At 47.4% G+C, this 18736-nt stretch overlaps 1 protein-coding gene across 4 annotated transcripts in view; it reads left to right on the top strand.

Annotated features, from left to right (window-relative positions):
- plekhg5b (pleckstrin homology domain containing, family G (with RhoGef domain) member 5b) overlaps positions 1–18736 on the top strand; it is a 66885-nt gene that overhangs the window by 32732 nt on the left and 15417 nt on the right. For 3 of the 4 annotated variants that reach the window (XM_076741180.1, XM_076741182.1, XM_076741184.1), the window contains 6 exons: positions 8801–8942; positions 9973–10072; positions 10287–10347; positions 10738–10829; positions 10917–11053; positions 13116–13282. In XM_076741180.1, coding sequence (XP_076597295.1) covers positions 8801–8942; positions 9973–10072; positions 10287–10347; positions 10738–10829; positions 10917–11053; positions 13116–13282 — 699 coding nt within the window. Of the gene's footprint in view, positions 1–7783; positions 7816–8800; positions 8943–9972; positions 10073–10286; positions 10348–10737; positions 10830–10916; positions 11054–13115; positions 13283–18736 lie in introns of those variants that run through there. The other variant, XM_076741181.1, reaches the window with a different exon arrangement.

Below are 18736 nucleotides of genomic sequence, written 5' to 3'. Positions count from 1 at the left end.
TACGAAGAGTTCGGAGGGTGGTGGGTTTTTTTGGCCTTTGCTAAACTCATACCACAAGGGCGAAAGTGTGACGAAGTGCAGTAAACAGTGTTTAAAAGCTCTCGTGAAAGCTTCAGCTGTTAGCATGCTCGGCTAACTAGCTGAGCGCCTGCTGTAGTAACGTAGCTTTGCCTCCACAGGCTGGAGGTTCAGGTTATGTTAGAAGAAGCTCTGCTCAGTGTGGGAGTCCAGATGCTGCTATATCAGCGTTCAGGCTAACGTCAGCCGCTCTGTGCTGCTCTTTGTTTGATTTTGGAGGTTTACGCTTCTGCAACTGCAGCCAAACTCGTTGTCAGGATAGTTTTACAGTACATTTAAAAGTCATCCTTTAGTCCTCTAATACTTTTCTCTTATTAAAGTGAAATATACTAATTAAAAATCCAAACAGCAACATATAAATCTTGCCCGTCCTGATGTGGTTTTCCACAGAAAGCATCCAAACAAATTATGTTAGAATGCAACAATTAATTATGTTTTTATGTATACTCCTGTGCTAACACGCTCTGCAGTGACATACAAACACGGTGTTGCTTCATGTTTGTTGTGGCTGCAGTAGCTGATGGGGATGCCGACTTCCTGCCTGGGACGTGTCGCTTTAGTCTCAGCCTGTTAGCATGTACGTAGCCTCCACGTGTATGTTCAAACCCTTTCCGCAGGGTTCTCCCTTTAGTACAAGTTAGCTGGAAATGTTAAAAAGTCAGCCATGTCGCTGAGTTAGCATTAATGAGCTAGCTCGCCACACCTGATAAAACCTGCCAGTGACAGGCGTCGTTTCACATGACAAAACTGATGTCTGTGACTGAATGAATACTCACCACAGTTTACCACGTCGGGTCCTTTGATGAACACATAACACACACGCACACACACACAGTGCCTCTGTTTGAGTAAACCCATATGTGTGCGAGGCGTAAGGGCTGTATGGTACCAGAGCGAGGGTGAGTCGGTTAATAGGGAACAGGCATGCAGACAGGCAGGCAGTCTTGTTGCATAACGGCCGCAGTAAAAAAACAGACCCTGGCTCTCCTCCTCCGCCTCCTCGCCAGGCCAGAGGACAGATGGCGGCGGAGGAAAAGGAGCGAGCGTCGCTGCTCTCTCCCATGCCACTCCTCAACAGATGCATCGCTCATCTATTGAAAAATAAATCAGACCTGGACCAGGCCTGCCCAGGTCCCCCTTTGATCTCCTGCAGCCTGACTGGGCGCTGCTTTCAGTCCCACCTACTGAGCCTCGGCTAATGGCAACTCTGTGTAATGTTTGGAAAGCAGGCCCTCTGCAGCGTACATGAGGAGGCCCGATGGGGTCGTGTACTCTGCTCCCAAGATGACAATAAAACCTGTCTCTTTAGAGAAAGGTAGCGAAAAAGACACACGTAGGCGAGATTGAGCTGCCTCGGCCTCCGTCAGCTCAGCGTGACGAACAGCACGTGCAGCTCTTTAAACTCTGACAGTCGTTCATCACGAACAGCAGATCATTGTATTGTTAGTTGCAGCTAAGAACCAATGAATACCTTGACAGCACGTCTGATTGGTTGGTTTATAAGCTGAACAGGAAGTGTGGAGTTAAGATATTCCACTTTAGTACTGATGTTATCTGGGAAAGCTTTCATCTTTTCCTTATCTTACAGCAAGATAAAATAGAATAAGTGATTTGAAGGCAACATCTTGGAGTTTGGGAGCTTATTTTCAGACATTTATGGATAAATTATCAGTTGACTAACTGAAACAACCCCTGGATTAATCAATGATGAAATTAGTTACAGCCCTGTATTGATGGTTTCTTCAGCTTTTCTTGTGTGAGAGTGTCTTCTGGAAACGCCACTCGTCCTCTTAAAAACACTGTTAGCATGACATTTGACTTTTTCATTACCTTTTTTTTTTTTTTGCATTAGAAACGTTTTGTACGTGTGTGTTTGTGTAATCTCTGCCCTCTGCTGTACTGAGGCATGCACAGGTCAAAGGTCAGCATCGGCGTCTTTGGCTGGGAAAACGAGACAGTGCTTGTCTTTCTTTGAGTCGCAGACTATGAACCACTGATGATGTGTTCTTGTGTCTGACTTTTGGGTTATCTTTGCTTAGCTTGGTGCTGTAGACTGCATGAGCTGGTCTGACCAAAGTCTGTCTGGATGTTTGACTGGCTTCACTGCAGTCAGACTATTTGAACAAGACCGTGCATGACTCTGCCTGGTCTAGCGCGAGCCAATCGCTCGCGTGCGTGGGCGTGTTTACGGGGACGCACCGGCGCTTTTCTCCGGTCGGTGTGTTTCCGCATAAGGCCGAGAGAAATGACAATGCCAAGCGTTGACTTGAAGCTACCGTGAGCAGACTCCCCCCCCCAGCCCCCCGTGACTGAGGAGGAGCGGTGTTGATGCTAACATAACTCACTGCTGAGGAGAATGTCGACCAGTTGCCAAATCAGTGATGACTTTCGTGTTAGGACAGGACCTTAAAGCAGCCTTTTCAGTGGGAGTGGAGCGATGGTAAGCATTAAAGTTGGCCCGTGTAATTAAACACGGAGCGCCTGGATGTCACTCGCAGTCTCAACACAGACTGAAGTGCAGCGAGGCCTGTCGGTGTCGGACAGAAGGTTGGCCCCGACGCTGCGGTTTGAGCTCAGCTCAGCCAAACACTCCTCTCCATTGTCCCCAGTGTGAAGCGAGAGTCGAGCTGTGGACTCAGGTCGGCTTTGATGTCGTGTTCTCTATAGTGTGTGTGTGTGTGTGTGTGTGTGTGTGTGTGTGTGTGTGTGTGTGTGTGTGTGTGTGTGTGTGTGTGTGTGTGTGTGCGCGCGCGTGCACGTGTGCGCGCGTGTGTGAAGGTTGATGATGACCGTTCGGAACAATAACGGGGAGTTGAGTTTGCTCTATGGGCGTGGGCCTAACAAACAGCTGTGTGTGTGTGTGTGTGTGTGTGTGTGTGTGTGTGTTATAGAGCAGCACATGTGTGGGAACTTGTGTTTTCGCAGTATGTCAGTAAAAGATAAGATTTTTTTTTTTATTGTCATGCGGCGTGTTTTTCTACGGGATGCAGTAAAAGTACGTGTTGTACATTAACTCCAGCCCCACTCCTCCACACACTCATACAGTCTAACACATACACACACTCCAACAGTAAACACAATAAAAGCTTTTTTTTCACCATTTCTGCTTCATTATGATGGTGAGAGCTGGAGAGAGACGGGAAAGGCAGCGGGTGGAGAGGGGATGCTGCTGGAGCCTCAGTCTTGAACTACCAGGACGCCCCGACACAATTAAAGCTTCTATTAAAAACTTCAGATGGAGTATATTTCCTGTCTTGGCCTGCTCCACCTGTTAATTCTCACCTGTCACATTATCATTCACCTGGTTGGCTAGTCATTGTCTGGTGTTGACGTTCATTTATCCAGCTTTAGGGTCTGTTTTAAAACAAGTCCTCAGTGGGTTAAATACCCAGATTCGTTAAGCTCCGACTAACAAATCTTTTGTTAGCATGTGCTGAGCGTCTGTTCCGCTGATTAAAAATGACAAACTCCACCAGCTGCAGCACGTTAATCTGAAACCTTTGGCTTTCATCGTCTGCTTAATGGACTTTCTGCTAGCTGGTGTCTTTACTGCGTCCAGCCTGGTTCAGGACCGCCTCGTCCGCTGTGTGGGACGGTCCCCATAGAACAGCTCAGAGCGCTGCTTCGGGGCTGTTAACCAGACAAGCTTTGCCAAACCAACCTTTGTGTCCCCATTCTTCGTTTTTTCTCTCGTAAAAGTAAAAAAGATTGTTTGAGAGCAGATCCAATAAAGCATGAATCTCACTTTTGTGAGTTTTCTGAGGGAACCATTGTCTCCCACGCAGGGGAAGAGAATGGGGCCGCACCAGGCCAAAGCAGTGACCGGTAGTGAACTGTGTGCTTTTGTAGTCCAGTTAAACAAACAGAGTGGAGCCTCGCTGGCTGCGTCATTTCAATATTGGGAGAATCTTATCATATCATCTGAAAGCTTATCACCTCAGTCGTTCTGCATCAGGGCCTCAAGCATTTGGGGTAACACAAGTGTCCCAACACGGTATCTGGATTTCATATTTTGTACTGCTCGTCTTATTTTCAGACTTGTAGCTAACATCACTAAAAGGCAAGGTTTTGTTTTTTTTATGTCTTTACACAAGAGAAAGCCTGTTGTCTCTCTTTGAAGATGCACCGTGATACTGCATCTGATACTCCTCAAACACACACGCTTACACACGGGTGATGCATGCAATTACATAAGTGCTAGGTGTGCTCTGGCAGGACACGCTGTTCCTGAGGGGACTGAGCGAGGTTGGAGGGGGAAACACAGTCAGGTTGCAACCAGATAAGATGTGGGAATCATTACGGAGCAGATTCACTTTCTGCCTCTCGCAGCAGCGGCGTGATGGATGTGCCTCGTATCACATGGAGTCAGATCTGTAATCTGGGTTTGAATTTATCTGCAGCCTTCCCCTCCATGCGTCACATAATTCCATACACAAAGACTGATTACCCACATTTTTTCCAGCTTGCCAGGATGTGGCAAGCCATCCAAACGTATTTAAAATTGTCCTCAGGAGCCAAAATTGTGATGGTGGTGAGGACGTTGCTGCCAAATTGAGCTGCCAAACTGTTGCTCTAAACCCACAAGTTCAATCCCTAATTATAAATCACGTTTAAGACATTTGAACCTAAAGTCAATATAACTTTTCCCGCTTTAATGTCTTTAGCATCAGCTGTGTGAAGTACTCTTGCGCTAACTAAAGCCATTTGTTTGTAGATCACTCTCTTAATTTACGTGATTGGCTACAGCATGTGTTTTAAAGAGCCGTCTCATGTCGCGTGCCAGCATTTGGAGGATTAAGTGTTAAGGTAATAATCCTGATTCACCTCAGAAGACTGCAGTCATCTTCTTCCAAACAAGAACAGCTTTATTACAGCTGGTGCGCTGCTCATCGATGACACAGCCTCGGAGCGGGCAAGCCCGTGTTTGTAAGTCCATGTATTTACTGTATAGCCTGCGAGTGCGTGGGAGTGTTGGCGTGTTTGCGGGATGTGTGGAAACAAGGGTGCATAAGCAGGTGCCACGTGGCGTTGGATGTGCTAAGCCAGGACGAGGGCCGCTGTGGGGCCGCTGTGTATTCTCAGCTGCTGGGGAGGGGGATGAAGGTGGTGCTCTGTCTCTGTGTGTGTGTGTGTGTGTGTGTGTGTGTGTGTGTTTGCATGCATGCGGCGTTTCATCTGCAGTCGCTCATGCTCCCCCGAACCTCCCCACTAATCCGGCAAGATCTGAGAGCAGGCATGCAGGGGACACACGCGACACAAACTCACATGACAAATGTTGTCTCGCACACATTCATACGCTCTCAGTATTAGACACGCATGGCCTCCCGTCAGCTGTCTGGCACGGTCACATTCTCTTACAGCTTCACTCACACACTCCTCCTCCTCCTCCTCCTCCTCCTCGCTGTGCTGGGAAAACTGATCCAGAGCCAGAAAAGGCCGAATAATGAAAGTCAGCTCGTCCTCCTATCAATCATCCCTCTCATTGATAGGAATGTTCAGTATTGCAAAAATCCCTGTTGCACGTATCCTGAGCTCAGGCTCGGTTATTTTAGGTGTATATCTTCAGGTATCTGTCAGGAATGTAAGATTACAAGCTTTTCTGGGCTCGTTGGAGTCTTTGGTGCTTTTTGTTCCACTCTCAGAGCCTCCCCTTCATTCTGTGATGCACTCGTTTGTCTTGGCCGAACCGTCAGATATTTTCAGCTGCTTTAGCTACAGCAGGAATGTGGACGAGCTAACTTTACAGTGATTCAGGCCTACCTATCTGGACTGCTGTCTGGATATGGCGCCCGATTCGCTCGCATTTCTCTGGCCCGGCTGTGCGTCTCCACACCTCGTGGAGAACATGCCACCTCTGTGCGATGGGACATTTGACTCTGCTGCACTAAAATGTGCGCGTGCGCTGACGTTGACTTCAGGGAAGCGTAAGCGGGCGATGTTGTAACAGAGCTCTGCGATTTGTTTGCTTCTGCCACGAAGCCGCCTCTGTGGCGGCGCGGCCGTCAAGCGGCAGGTTGAGGTCAGTGACTCAGTCAGAGGTGAGACACTTCGCTCCTCTGTACCTGCAACACGTTGAACGTCATCAGCGGCAGCGGTTGAGAAATGTCTTAACCTGAACAGACCGCAGTCGCCTCACAGTGAGCGCAGGACTGAACAGGATCTCCGTTTATTGAAAAATGAAAACAAAGATAGAACACCACATTTGTTCCAGACTGAAACATCTCAGCGATTCATGGGATTCAGGCTTTCATGGCCCCCAGAGGATGAACCTACTGACTTTGGTGATCGCCTCACTTTTCCTTTAGCGCCACCATCCGGTCAAATTTGCAGTTGTCCAGTAGTTTACAACCAAATACCTTTAAAGTTAATGTTATTCCCATCAGCCTCTGCTCTACTTTGTGGTTCGCGCTAATTAGCCAACACTAATCTGTCAGCATTATAGCAGTTTGCATTGTCATTGTTAGCATGCTACTGCTACTTGATGACAACAGAAACATGCTGTGAGCCTCTGCACTGGCATGTTATATCCCTTTAAGCTGATATGTTGAACTTAATAACAAACAGTTGCCTATTTACACATCCAGCAGACGTGGAGAAACATTAGCATTCATTCGTTATGACGGCGGTGAGAGTGAACCAGAACAGGAGAATTGTATGGAAATCCAAAACGATGAGCTGAAAGATGCTAAAACGCTGCACAGAGCTGCAGAGTCGAGCGATAATCCTTTCTGGCTTCATAACTACGAGTAAACCCTTTCACATAGTCACGTAAAAATATTGTTTTAAGCGGTTTTAAAGGTTAATGCTGGTTTTTATTACAGCTTGGATCTTATTTTCATAGATCTGGTAGTAATAATAACCTGGAATGCTCTGACTGCTTGGATTTCTTGCTGTGTCGTGCTTTGTTCTCGTGGTGTCAAAACCATTCCCACTCCCAGATCTCAGCAATTACTTAAGTACAGTGTTATCATAACTGATAGAAATGAGCTAAAACTATGAAAATAAGACCCAATTGTAATAAACCGGAGTCCTTTAATGGAGTTGTTGGAGGAGAGCGTCACGTGTTCCCCACTGTAAACAAAGCCATTCTGGAAGCCTCACTGATTCTTGTCTCCGTCTCTTTCTATTTAAAACCTCTCTCTGGTTGGGGGCTCTGCTTGGGTATAGTGACCCTGGGCGTATGAGAGGAAGGGAGGAGTCGGTGCTGGTGGTGGCAGAGGCCAGAGAAGAAAGGGAGCGAGAGGAAAAAGAGGAGAAGACCCTGGCTAGCGGAGCTCAGAGCGGGGCTGTTTAATCTCTGCAGGACCGTCAGATGGCTTTGACAGAGCACAGGCACCAATTAGGCTGCAAGATTAGGGAGGCTTTGTACTTCTGAAAAGCTTCTGGATGGACCTTTTTTTTCTTCCTTCCTGCCTTGGGTTTATATCTTCACTGGGACTCCTCACCCTCCCATAACCATATCCCTCCCTCCCTCCTTCCCTCCCTCCTTCTGTCCGCCTGCAGCCCTGCGACTCGCTTCTTAAAATCTGTGATTATACCTGGCTAGACATTGAGAGGAGTGGATTAATAAGGCAGCTCATCAGTGTGGCTTGACAGGGGCGCGTTGCAGAGTGAATTGGCAAGCCATCGAGGTGGCCAGTTGGATGTTTACTGGGGTCCTGGGTGCCCGCTGGCATGGATACGGAGCCGAATTACAGGAGTGAGGAGGACTCCTGCTCCAGCCTACAGAACATGACGGTAGAGTACCAGAGGAGGGCAGAGAAGGAGTCTTTTTATTGAAGTCTGAGTTACTTGATTGCACTTCAGCTGTTATGTTGAGCTTGTGTGTCGGTGCATGTGTTAGAACACAGTCACCCAGGACAGGCCTGTAGAACAGTGTTTGGTCAGGGGATGACATCTACCTCTTATGCATCTACAGTTGTTGTGCTGACATGAAAACTACATTCCCTTGCTTGCTTTCAAATCCCCGTCGTGCACACAGACGCATATTCACACTCACTCGCATGCACAGACACACTGCTCCTCTGGAGTACATGGAAACAAAGACAGGAAGTACATTAGCAGGACCTCTATTGTATCTCCCCATACATCCTCGCTTCCTGAGCTGGGTGTGGGTGATGGCGAGCGGGGACGCAGGGTGGAGTGAGGAGATGTAGAAGAGCCCTCCGGTGCCACCGGGCCACTGCTGACCCGAGGGAAAGAATAGCTGGGGTGGGGCGGGGGGCGCGGATCTGTCTGGGCCGAGTCTTAATCCTGCAGCCTTCTGCCGCCCGTCGCCTCGGCGTGGAGCTTTCAGAGCTCTGCGGCCTGGAAGTCTCCCAGTTGCTGACCTGCGGTCGGTTTCATTGTCTCACCTCTCGGGATACGATTTTGGCTTATGTAAGTGTAAGCTGGTCCCAGATCAGCACACAAGGTGAAAAGCTAACTTTAAGTCAATTAGTTGTCATCCCACAGAGGGGGACAGATGGTGGGAAGGTGGGAGTCAGCAGACCTCAGGAATGCCCGTGGCAGCCTCTGTGGTCACTTAATTGTGGCAGAAACAATAGTCAGGCAGGGAGCTGTTTATTGGAAATGTGTGTGACTGTTTTACCCGTTCCACTCTGGCCCAGTCTTTAAAAATGTTTTTGTATTTTAATGCCTTGTGTACTTGGCACTTCTGACTTTCTCTTGTCCCCTTTTCCCCTCTGTCTCTGTCTCTGTCTCTCTCTGTCTGTGCTCTCAGGTCTGCCATCACCCAGACTGCCTCGACCTGAATAACAAAAGCCCCCTTCACCTGTGTGAGTCATGTGACTCACGCTGCCATTCAGAGAACACAGACAACATGCACTTTGACCGGCACCCCCGATTTGACTTACAACCTCAAGGTGAGCTTGCAGTGTTTCTTTATTTGGTATCATCTCTCTTACGGTGACGTCATACCCGTTGCCTCATTACAGGATTTCACTGTGTAAATAAAGGACACTTGTTGTTCTCTACAAAATGTCACTGTGACTGTTATTAAAGGGTTGGTTCATCCAAATAACCAGAAACTTATTTTTCCTCTAATCTTTCCTGATTATCAGACTCCCATTTCATTCGTTCAGCCTAGCATTGTGTTAATGTTGGTCAATATCTTACATCAGTAGCGGGTGACAAATCCATCCTGTTGATGTCATTTGGAGTCGGCATGGAAGCTGAACTAGTGATTGCAAGAAGCAATTAAATTTTACTGTTTAGGAGCTGTTACAACCTGTACAGCTGTGTCAATCTCATCTCTGCTTGTGGCCGTTTTTTTGGCTATTTTTCATGCGTGTAGCCATGTAGAAAGCAAGCTGTGGCAGGAAGATGACGCCAGCGCTTCTAATCCTGCCTGTACAGCTCTGATTGGTCAGTTGTTTTCCAACCAGCTCATTGGGAATAATGCAAAACAAGAGTATTTAGATATTTTTTTTTAGATTTTTTTGCTGAAGCCTTGTGATATCCGTCCCTGAGGTTTCAGCCTTCACATCAACATGATGCAGGTAAATTGAATTTTGTAAAGTCTGACATTTTGGGACTCACGCTACATCGGAGTCCTGTCTTTTTTTATCTATTTGTCAAATTGTCCAGTAGCAGTTCCTGTTAGCAGTATAACCCTAGATGTGCAGACAACTATCACTGGATTAGTTCTGCAGTTATAAGGACCATCTTTTTTCCATCACGACAATATGGACGTATTGTCATGATGGACATCAGAGATGATAATAACGAATCCGAAAGGAGGGAAGTCTCAGACAAATTAAAGCAAAACTACAAGAGTCAGGGCAGAAAATCTGTGTCTTTTTCATTTGGGTGAACCGACCGTTTAAAGCCTGACACTAAAAGTTGCTTTAAGTTGTGATCCAACAGAAGGAATGACTGCTGTGTTTTCTTTAGCCTCCATCCTGGCTCGGAACGTGTCCACACGCTCCTGTCCCCCGCGCACCAGCCCCCCCTCCGACCTAGAGGAAGAGGATGAGGGGAGCAATGACCGCGGGTCGGTAACCCTCCGTTACATCACACCAGTGTTCATGTATTCCTGCCTGTCAGCAGAGCTCTCGTCTTTTAAGAGTGGGGGATGAATTACAGCCATGAATTGTGTGTCTGACAGGTTTCTATCTCCACGGTCACGTTGAACAGGACGTTTCTCGTGTTCTTTTTAAGAACTGGCATGTGAAAGGTGTGGTAACGTGTGTCTAACTGTTCTGCAGGGAGCGTAAAACAGGGGGGATGAAGTTGGTGAAAAAGAAGCCGCGGAGACGACACACTGATGTAAGTTACCATGCAGACACATATAAACGTGCCCCCCATGAAACCACTCTGTCATTTCTGTTCCTGGAAGGAGACCACATCTTCTTCATCTGAAAGACTTTACAAGATTATTTTGGGAAGTAAACCCTATTTGTCATTTGTCGCCCACTCATCTGTGTGCGTCTGGCACAAGCAGAGAGTTGTGCAATTCGAAAGCAGCCGCCATTATTCTCTGCAGCGATGGTATAACATAATGGCATCTCCCAGGCTGCTCTTTGAGTCAGGCAGCGCAGTGAGAAGGAGCCCCCCTGTGGATCTGCTGAGAGCTCACATACAGCAGGAGCCCGTGGTGGGCCGGCAGAGCTGCAGCCCCACCTGTGTAAACTGACTGTGTGTGTGTTCTCCCCGCAGGACCCCAGCAAGGAGTGCTTCAGCCTAAAGTTTGATCTCAACGTGGACATAAACACAGAAATTGTACCTGCAATGAAAAAGAAAACCCTGAGGTAAGAAGAGGACGAGCGGCCGCACGGCGTGTGCTGCAAGAGTCTGAGCCATAATTAACAGCTTCTTGTTTATCTGTGTGTTACCAGAGAGGTGCTAGCTCCAGTGTTCGAGAGGAACGGCATCGAGCTGTCCCGGGTCGACTTGTTCCTGGATCAGTCCAACACGCCGCTGTCCCTCAACTTCGAGGCGTATCGTTTTGGAGGACACTACCTCAAAGTCAAAGGTAAAAGGCGTTCCTCTTTAGACAAACTTGGGAGGCTCGGAGATGAAAAGTCATACGACCCTGATCTGTCGCTGCGGACTGACCACTGCCACAGACCAAACAGTCTAAAATTTAACATCTGATGTGAAATGTTTTATTAGAAAATGTCAGGCCGGATCAAAATACATGTACACACACACACACACACACACACACACACACACACACACACACACACAGCCCTCCTTCAGCAGAACATATTCCCCACTTGCACGTCCAGAAGCCTCGTCTGTATAAGCAGCGTGTCGGGTGCAGCAGCAGAAACACTTTCTTTTGTACTCCACCACTTTGATGTGCCAAAAAGCCCAGCATCAGATCTCATTAAGCTGCACGTTATGCTAATCAGATCAGCTGCAGCTGAGCTCATTTGCATTTTCAGTCGTAGCAGAAATTACGGGAACTTTTGCATTCTTGGTGTTGATTTGGCAGGTGCGGTAAATATCCCTCGTTATCCCACATCAAATGGATTTCATGTCATGAATCCATCGGCGGCATGTAATAGTTGAAATGGAACTGAGAGATTTCCAACAAGGCTGCTGGTACGTAATGAGCGTTCAGTTGAAAACATTCACACGTTAACCTTTGAGGATGGGTTCTGACGGCGGCAGTAGAAAGCGCTGATCGTCCACAGACAGCGGGAAGCCTTTCGGTCTCGTGCTGTGCAGTCATGCTGCATCTCAGACGTCACGCTATTCTCATCTGTGCTCCTTTAACAATGACTGAGCTGCGCTGATGAGGGAGGCCAGCTTCCTCTTACACCACGTTCCTGACGGGGAGGAAAAAGGATGGTCTGCATCCTTCAAAGTCATCTGAGCTGCAAAGGAAAAACTTCTTGGTCCAGAAGTGTTATTAAGTTTCCCATGAGTCTTAATAACGCAGTGGCATCGCGATGACTCTGCCAGCGCCCTTTCCCTCGATGCCTCCCTGGAAACTGGGAATGGTGCCTCCTCGCTGCCGTCGCTGCTGCTACACTTGCTGCAGTCTCTGGATCAAAGGCCTATTGAAGCCTTCCATAAAAGAGATCCTGTGCCATGACTGATTGCTATTCTTTTGAAAGCGTCACCATCCCGACTCGCACCGCTCGACCGCGGTTTGGAGTTACATACAGTCTGAAACACAGAGGTCGAGGGCCAGCAGTCCACAGCTGTTTGATCACGTGTTGGGAGGGCGACTGAGAATACGTGTTGTTCTGTGTTGTTAACTTTCCATCAAATCTCTAGAGTTGTAATCAGTATTTTTAGATTAATAATATGACTGTATGTAAACAGCCTTGTTTGCACTGATGAGGTCCCTCAGCTACATGAAGCATTTCAGCGTCTTTTCACCTTGTTTTGGTTTTTTAGCCCTTAACTTAGTGTTTTGATCCACCCTCACCGCCCTCATTGCGCTGTTTTCAGCTGCAGCAGGCAGAAAATGGCTGTAGGCTACTTAGCCAGCAGCAAACCACAGACAGACAAAGTTAGCGACTAGCTGAGGAGCGTTTTGCAGCTGAAGACCCCGATAATTCCCTCAGGAGACCAAAATCAGGGCTAAAAGAGAATAAATATTGGCCTTAAATTCACCTGGTGCCTACAGACACAGCTCAGGATGGAGGATAGTGTCTCTGCTGGATGTGTAATTGGACAATTGTTTAAGAACAAGCTCACCATGAAGTTGGTCATATGTCAGTGTTGTGTCCACAACTTGTTTCAGCAGCCCCGGAGAGGCCACAACAGGTTTAATTTAAGTCCATGATTGTCCTGCTTTGGTTGGTATTATCCCTTCCACAGTGTTTACAAGAGCCTGTTAAAGGATTTAACTTCAAGAAAAAACAATGAGTGCAATACTTTGGGTGTGGTGCTCACTTCAAAATGACTCAAAATCTAAAAAAAAACAAAGAAAAGTGAACTTTACGTGACGCGCTCCAGCGTTGACCGAAGTGGCTCCTGCACTGGAAAACAAACAAACAAACACAAAATGATCTGAGCTCTGCGCAGGTTTTCAGTTCACAGGATTCTTTACCGCCTCTTTTTTTTCCATTCAGCACGGCAGGGCGATGAGCTGAAGGTGGAGCAGGGTGTGAAGGACCTGCGGTCGCTCAGCCTGCCCAACATGAAGCCGTCTGCGGGTCAGAGCCCCTACATCCTCACCCCGGGCAGCGAGAGGGTGGAGCATGGATCTCTGGGACGCCGGGAAAGCGTGGATCTGTTGGTGAGTTGCATCATTGTAGTCGTATCGTTCGACAGCGGCTGTATTTCGTCTGACGCTCCACTTCAAAACAAACCAAAGTGTCTGTCAGGCTCATCAAACCAAAATACGCCACCCCTGTAAAACAAACACAGACACGGACACACCCAGTGACTCGCACTGCTTCGCCACACCCTTCACTGTTTTCCATCACTTCACCTCCTCTTCCTACACTCCCATCATGCCTTGAGACAGTGTAGTATCTCATGGTAATCCCATCATGACCTCATCGTATTGCGTTATCTTTATCTGCCCAGCACAAACCTGGGAATGTATTTTTGGATTTCCGACTGGGTGTCCTGCCAGCGGCGCGTTGTGCCCGCCGGCCCGCTCGGTGCTGCCGACCGATCCCTTCAGTCTCATACACTGTGATGATGAGTTCACTCAGGAACACTCTGTGCCACTTCAGCACTTCCTGCAGCTACAGGAAGTGCTTGTTTTGGTACCGATGAGTGATGCTGAGGGTCTGACTGAGGTCTGCAGGATCCTGATCCACTTGGCTGCCAAACATGGAGCATGGAAACAGGGCAGACAGTCACCAGGTTCATGTTCTGGCACACTGTGGACTGCAGTGACATGGGCCCGGAGGTCCGGCTCTTTAAGATGACATAGCTGTTTGCTATGATATATTTAATATTCTACTGAAAAGTGAAAGATGTTCCTCAGTTTCTGTTGCTGTTTGCGTCAGCCTCCGCTTCCCATTCAGCACATCTGAGTTTCTAATGATCACAGCAGCAGATTTACCCCCTGAAATGGGCCCTTGGTTTCAAACAAAAGCACACTTCTCTTTTCTAGCTGGTGACCGTGGTAATCACTGTCGCTAGCAAATTTCTCCAGCCGTAGCTAGCTAGCTAATGAAGCTACCATTCAGTTGAAAGACATGGTTGGAAATGCTGTCTCCAGCTGACTCGTTTTTAAGCAAATCCGATGTAAAGGGGTCTTAAATATGCAGTTTATGGCTACTTGCATCCTAAACAAAAGTGACACTAAAGCTAACATGCCTGAGGCTAAAGCTAACGTGTCCCAAGCAAACAGTGGAATGACATAAAAATAAAGGCGCTGCATTGTTTCTGTGTAGAGCTAGTTCGTCCTACAGGGGAAAAATGTAAAATCAGACTGTTTTCATGGGATGTTTTTAGTTTTAACATCACAAGAAATAAAGTTTTCAGTTTGAGGACCGACGTATTTGAGACACATAATGCGATCTTGGCTAACGTTGAGTTGGTTGCTGCAGTGAAAACTTCCTCAAATCCAGCGAAGAGCAGAACAGAAGCAATTCCGCTATTGGTTTTATGTTATGAGAACACGCAGGATCGGCCTCCACACGCAGGGGAACACTACACAGTGGATGTGCTCGTCATGGATCGGCCTTTTTTTGAACAAAGGTCTGTTTTGGTTTCTAAGCTGTGATGGAGGAAGAGGATTGGCAAACAGTCAGTTCCCTGTTTTGTCTGACCGCGACTCTAAAACCCAAAGATCTTAACAACAACACAATATTTACAACAGCTACAGAACAGGACAGGTTTATGAGCTCAGCAGCTGAATATTTTATAAACAATATGATTTAAAAATGAGGGATTGAAGTCGCTTCCTCTGCGTGACGGCATTGACACCGAAGAGCAGCTGAACAAAGTGCTGGTTAACCAACATCCAGTCCGGCAGAGCACAGTCATTTTTACACCAACAGATGTTTTGTCACTTATTCCCAGACCTTTAACACGTTGCTCAAACTTGAATCATGTTGATGCTGTCGTCACTGTGCCCTGTGGAAGCATTTCCTGTTTGGAAGGACACGGACGCAGGGTGGGCGGCTCCATCCCCAAAGTATTAATACTGCTGATTTGATAGCGAGTAGTAGCAGAGCCAGGATCTCTGATATCAGCAGCACTGTTGATTCTTTTGATTGTTAAAAGCAGCTAAAGCACCCAGAGCGTCTCTCTTTGTCTCTTTGTGATAAACTGAGCTGTGCCGCCTCATTTTTTGGGGTTTGGTGTTCACTCAGGTTTAGGCTGTTAGCTCGTGAGCTGTCCTGCTGCTTCAAACAAGTCATTGGTTGTTAAACACCCTTGAGGCAAGTCTAGACCCACGTTCAGGTGAGTTTGATTGTGTGTGTGTGTACGTGCACACACTGTAAACAGACTTGATGTCATCATGGCTTTGGGCAGGGCGGCGGGTAGTGGCTCGGTTAAAGCGTTTTAATGCCATCTGCAGCAATCAGTCACTTCCATTACTCATCGAGCGGAGACATAAACACTGCAGGTTGCTGAGGAAAGTGGAGTTTTAGTCATGCAGTCGTATCTCACCGCGTTGAAGCGCTGTATTTCATTCGGTTTGGGCCATCAGACGGCGTAATTCCCCTGGAGGAATTCTGCCAGAGAATTTCAGTGAGCCCACGCTGCAGGTAGAGACATGTCGGCGTTACAGGCTGTGAGTGTGCAGAGTGATGGGAGGGATACAGTCAGCTGTGGCGCACTCCTCACGGGGGCAGTCATGTCCTGCTCCTGATACTCAGATGGAAGCTGCTGCATCTGTTTGTGTATCTGACAACAACACAGTCAGCTCCCGCATTGATGCCATTTTAGGAGTTTTTAAAAAAGGTTTTTGACATTTTTGTGAAACATATTCAGATGTCCGTGTTATGATAGTAAATGTATCAGTAGACTGCTCATATATTTGGGTGTTCAGTATGAAAATGTCACCTCGAGCTCTTGGACATTGACTCGATTTTCTGATATTTTATTAATTAATTGGTTAAACTGAGAAAATGCTCAGCAGAGTAATAGATGATGGAAATGATCTGCAGCCCTCCGTTTCTCACTTCTCAGTCTTTGAACTGTTTGGGAAGAATGACTCATGAATTATTTCCCTCTTTGACCCAAATAAGAGTCTCCTGCCACAGAGCCCGAGCTCATTGAAGTCTATGGATACTTCCGTCTTGTAGAGACTCAGCAGAAACCTTGTGATCCGTTTTGGGTGTCAGCCCGTGTTTTATGAACACTGTTTGTAGGACAAAGCTCTCCTTGGACATGTGGGCACTGAGTGCGGTCTTTGAGTTTCTATGGCAGCAGCTTTGGCACGCACCATAAAACGCATGTGTGCCTGCTTTTTATGGAATCGAGCGCTCGGCTCGAAGAAGCTCAGATATTTGCCTGGTGACCGGATTCGTGGCCTGGCATGGCAGCGGCTTGTGCCAGGCCTCAGAGGACACACAGCCAAGTCCTGTCCTTTTCTGTCCAGAGTTACTCTTTTGTCTCAGCGAGGTATTCTCAGATTTACGATGGCATGCATGTTACGTTTTACAGGCCCTGGCAGGATTGCGATGCGCTGCAGAGAGCCCTTATGATCCAGATTGATTATTTTACAACGGGGAGCCTCGGCCAAGCTCTCTGATTGGTGGAAGACGCATTCCAGCCTCTGATAGTTCCCATGAAGCAGCGCTGCCCGCCTGCGCCTCACACTTATTGCCCCATCAGCAAATAATGCAAGTTTCACACACTTACCATCAGCAGCGTATCGAATCACCTTTCAGAAGGACCTAAAATAAGTTCACCTTTTTGCCCCGCGGGGCTCAGTGTGAAGGGGTGTTAGAAAGAATCAACACACCCTGTTTTACATTGATGAGCGAATGAGATCCGTCCCGTAATCATGTTTTGCTGCAGGATTATTTTACTGTCTGAAAACTTCACGAAACCAAAACTGCATTGGAAGGTCGGGATCCCCCTCCTGTCCACACTGCACACGCTGTGACTCATTTGACCTGTTCGGCCTGTCGGAGTCATTCTTCCCCAGGGTCAGAGCTCAGGATGCTTTATGTCCGGAGGCGGAACGACACGACGACAGGTCGAAGAAGCAAAAACAAAACCTTATGCACATTACTGACATTGCTTTTACTGTCGCAGCAGTTTTCAGGGGCTTCCCCACACACACACACACACACACACACACACACACACACACACACACAGTGCAGGCGCTCGCTTGTCTCTCCTTTTCTTGAGAACAGAAAGTGCAACTTTTACAGTCGTCATAAAGATAAGTGGCTCTTCTGGGGCTTCCAGTAAGCGTTCAGCACATTGATCCTCGCTGTTTGACACTCGGCCCTTTTTATGTAACCCACAACCATCAGTTGCCACAGCACACTGGATACAGCACTCCGCCGCTCCGTCGCCCTCCACTTTCTGCCTCTGAGGCCACTTAAATACATAGAGCCCATGTCTCCGATCATTTCAGCCAGTCATTGCAAATCACAGCTACCAGGATCACATTCCAGTTTGCAGTTGGATGATTTTCACTTTCCCAGGGAGTTCATGTCAAGTAATGGATCCTCCATCTGTGTGTCATGGCTCAGGCCTCCCATAATGCACTCTTCCATCACGTCAGGGAACCCTCCTGTGCTCAGCACTGTCTTTAAACAGAGTTCCTGAACGCACCGAAAGCTGATCAGACACCTAACGTTGTCTTTTATTCTCTGATCAGACGTTTCCTGTTTACGTCCAAGTGTTGGCAATTTCTCTTTGTGTTTGGACGTTTAACGTTTGAGAAATTTGGCCTTTTTTTTTAAAAATAAAACAGCAGAATTTCATTGAACACACAGCTGTCGTTTCCTCACTGGTGTTACTGCAACAACTCCTTTAAAGTTCACATCAAAACAGACAGAAAATGAATCTGCAGCTGTTTTGATCATCGATCAGTTGAAGCAAAGATGTCAAACGCTGTGAGTGAATGGACGTGAGCGTGTCCCACTATTTACTGACCTCTGAGAAAATATCCATTCATCTGTAAACGATGTAAATGATCATTAGTTGTTTTATTAAGAAGAAAACTTGCTGCTTGTTTTGCCATTTTTAATAATTTGCGAGGTTTGTTTGGCTTTAACTCATAAAAGCTTTATTTCAGTTCTGTTCCTGAACCTCAGGTGTGATGAAGACACTGATACTAATGACAGTCTGTCCTTTTGTTGTCGATTGTGGAAAAACTTTGTGAACGGAGAATGAAGCTAAACACGAGTTGCAGCCTCCGGCGTGGAGGCACAGACTCCCGGCTTTGCCGCGGGCGTGGAAGAGTTTGTTATGTAACGACAGCAGAGGTAGATAATGTTGTTTCATAATAGACAAAGACTCCTGGAAAATACTGTAGCTGACAAAAGCCCCGAAAGCACCTGAGGGCTGAAGACGCTGCCGTGACGCAGCGAGCCCACATGTCAGCTGCTGAGACAGTGAGAGGAGTGTCCCGGCGTCTCACTGTTTGCGCACTGAACCAAATACAGAGCACATTCTCTTCACCGCGGAGGGATTAAAGCCTGTTCTGAATGATACTGTATTCGTGCGGCTGGTTCAGCTCATACAATGCACTCGGTGAACTCACGGCGGAAGACGGCGACAGCGGCAATTGTCATTATTTATGAGCTGAGTTTCAGAC

The sequence above is a fragment of the Chaetodon auriga genome, chromosome 10 (assembly GCF_051107435.1).
Source record: "Chaetodon auriga isolate fChaAug3 chromosome 10, fChaAug3.hap1, whole genome shotgun sequence".
NCBI classification, from domain to species: Eukaryota; Metazoa; Chordata; class Actinopteri; order Chaetodontiformes; family Chaetodontidae; genus Chaetodon; species Chaetodon auriga.
This window is presented reverse-complemented; position numbering and strand designations above follow the sequence as displayed.